At 46.8% G+C, this 3,013-nt stretch overlaps 1 protein-coding gene across 1 annotated transcript; it reads right to left on the reverse strand.

Moving 5' to 3' along the window:
- Positions 1 to 848: 848 nt before the first annotated feature.
- LOC136498453 (ethylene-responsive transcription factor ERF027-like) lies at positions 849 to 2,399 on the reverse strand. The gene has a single exon (XM_066494384.1). It carries the CDS (start codon positions 2,308 to 2,310, stop codon positions 1,675 to 1,677), a length of 636 nt encoding a protein of 211 aa, XP_066350481.1. The 5' UTR covers positions 2,311 to 2,399; the 3' UTR covers positions 849 to 1,674.
- Between the last annotated feature and the right edge of the window lie 614 nt (positions 2,400 to 3,013).

The following is a 3,013-nucleotide window of genomic DNA, read 5'->3' on the forward strand; positions in this document are numbered from 1 at the left end:
TTATAGAATGAATTCATGATGGACCACCTCATACAGCATGACACAATTACACAAACCAAACACTCTTCATTATGTGTGTGTTTATGTTGTCATATATTCTGATGTGGGTAGTATGGTACAGGTACAGACTAGGTAAGGTAAGGAGATAACCACATGAGTTCACTTTTTTTCTCAAAAACACTAAAAGCTGCACATCATTATATTAAAAAGAGAAAAGGGGCAAGAGGCCAAACAACCCCACAAACACCACACACACGAACCCACACCCCAATAATCAAACGATTACATTTGCGCCGGTGAAAAAACATACAAGGCGACCACATGAATTCTCCTTAATGTCATAGATAAATATATAGAAGAGTCGCTTTCTGTTTTCATCTAAACATACTCTCTCAAATTAAAAAAATAATCCATAGATGTTCTAACTTTATTCAAAGTCAAACCATTCCAAATTTAACTAAATTTATATAAAAAGTACTAGCATGTAATATATCAAGTATGTATCATTAGATTTATTAAGAAATATATTTTCATATTATATCTAAGTCCCATTTGGTGCCATAAAAGGTTTATATTCTTTCCTATAATTTAGTTAAATTTAAAATAATTTGACTTAGGGCAAAGCTAGAAGATCAATTATTTTGAGATGGAGAAAATATAGTCGGCTTGATACCAGCACGGTTCTCATATTAGATAATATGACTGTCTACAAAAATCACCATACATGTTTATAAAATACTAAAATACAAGATCATTTTTTGTGAGTACTTACAAGCACCTCTAAAAAGGAGTACTTACAGGCACGGTCATCTCCAATGTGACTGCACAGATTAGTACAAAAGCAGGAATAGACCAAACCATAATATCAGTACTATTAATTTTTGTTTTGAAATGATCTTGAGTGTCATCATTTTGCCTAATACTAATACAGGTAAGAGCATCTCCAAGAGTATCCTAGATCTTCTCATAATCTTTATTTTTTAGCAAGATTGAAAAAAAAAAACCTTCAACAACTCCTAATCCATCCTCTACTCTTTTAGCACTCGCTAAAAACTGCCCCAACCCGCATAAAGTTACGCGATGTTTTCATCGCGCGTATCCTCTCCTCCTGCGTGGTCTCTTCTTCCCTTCGCGCCTTCTCGTGCTGTCGACCCGCCGTCCACAGGAGATCTTTGCCGCCGGCGTCTTCTGGAGGAGGTATCCATCGATCAGCTGGGATGTGGCCACGGTCTTGACGCAGACGGCTGTCTTGAGCGGCTGGAAGCTTTGGTGCATGAGTAGATACACCGGCCCGCCGAGGACGACGGTGCAGAGGCAGGCTTCTTGGCGCGGCCGCCGTCTTGTACTTTTAATTTTAATTCCGCAAAAAAAAAACAGGGACCAAATTTTAATTTTTTAAGTGGAATATTAGATACTATTGGAGAGGGAGATAGGGTGTTTTTAGGAAGAAAATTTAAGAAACTCAGGGAGATACTCTAAGATGATAACGGGAACGAAAATGGCAAGACCAACAGCAGCAGCAAATTAAACGAAACCACACGGGAGAATCAATAGAGACGCTCTCACAGTGGCACACACCAAAAGCATTGCGACACTTGTGAGGTTAAGCAGCGTCTGGTGGCCATTGGCCGTGGCCAAACACTTGCAGCCAAAAAGCCAAGGCACCCGAGTGAGCTAGCAGGCGTCCCAGAGGGAGCCGTGTGACCAGCACTGGGCCACCTCCGCCTCGCCGACGCCGGTGGCCCAGCCCGGTGGGTCCAGGAGCATGGCCTCCGCCATCTCGGCCCACAGCATGGGCGAGTCCAGGTCCAGCTCGAACTCCTCGTCGCTCCCGAGCTCGACCACCACCGGCCCGGCTCCGAACTCGTCGTGGTCGTGGCACCGCGCCGCCTGCACCTGCACTTGCTGCAGCAGCAGCAGCGCCGGGTCGCAGCGCACCCGGTCGGCGGCCTCGGCCGCCGCGGCGCGGACGTCGGGCGGGTGCGAGGTCGCGGGGCTGGGCAGCCAGGCGACGCACCCGGGGAAGTTGAGCTGCGCGTCGCGGCCCCGCAGGCGCAGCGCGGCCACGTCGTGCGCCACCGCGGCCATCTCGGCCGACTCGAAGCTGCCGAGCCAGATGCGCGTCTTGGTGCCCGGCTGCCGGATCTCCGACACCCACTTGCCCCACTTCCGCTTCCGCACGCCCCGGTACTGCTGCTGCTGCTGCGAAGATGATGAAGAAGACGACGACGACGACGACGACGACTGGCAGCCGCCGCCGCCGCCGCTCGTCATGGAAGTCATCTGCAGGTGCTTGCCCATTTGGTCCATCGTGTTATACTATCCCAACCAGTTAGTTGTTGCGAATTAGCCAAAGAATTAATGTATGCATGTGAAGATCAATCGAGCTGAGCGATTATGCGATGTGGAATTGGATGATGAACCACAGGTGGCCCTTCGCCCTTATATATAGGCAACGCATGATGGGGGCACCGGCTTGGTCGCAACAAGTCACTTCAAGAGGCCAACTACTGGTACAGCCCGTTTGTTTCGTAAATGATCGTGAATTATTTACTACTTCTAATTTAGTATGAAAAAAAATATTATTTTAATTTATAATCTAAGATTCTATACTAGCAAGCAAAGAGTCTTACTATGTGAAGCTCATGATTTGATCCATGATTGGGCGCAATAATGCCTGCCTCGTCCTGACAGCACTGTGCGCGTGTGCAGTTGCTGTGGACGCCTCATGGCTGTTGGTGCCCGCGTGTACTACTACCATCGATCTAGCTAGCTAGCGAGTACTCCTACAGGGGAGCCATGCACTGAGCAGTGAGCACTGTTGGACGAACAGCAATTAAAGGACACATAATAAAGTTAGGACTGTGACTGTAAGTATATGTGGACTATCATCCAATCCTTTTTATTGTCCCATTAATTTGTCAAGGAGAATAACGAAGCGCCTACAGTAGTGGAAATTACACACCAATATTTGCTCGTTCGGCTTGTCTATAAGTCGTTTGAAAAATAATAT

Source organism: Miscanthus floridulus, chromosome 12 (genome assembly GCF_019320115.1).
Source record: "Miscanthus floridulus cultivar M001 chromosome 12, ASM1932011v1, whole genome shotgun sequence".
Taxonomy (NCBI): domain Eukaryota; kingdom Viridiplantae; phylum Streptophyta; class Magnoliopsida; order Poales; family Poaceae; genus Miscanthus; species Miscanthus floridulus.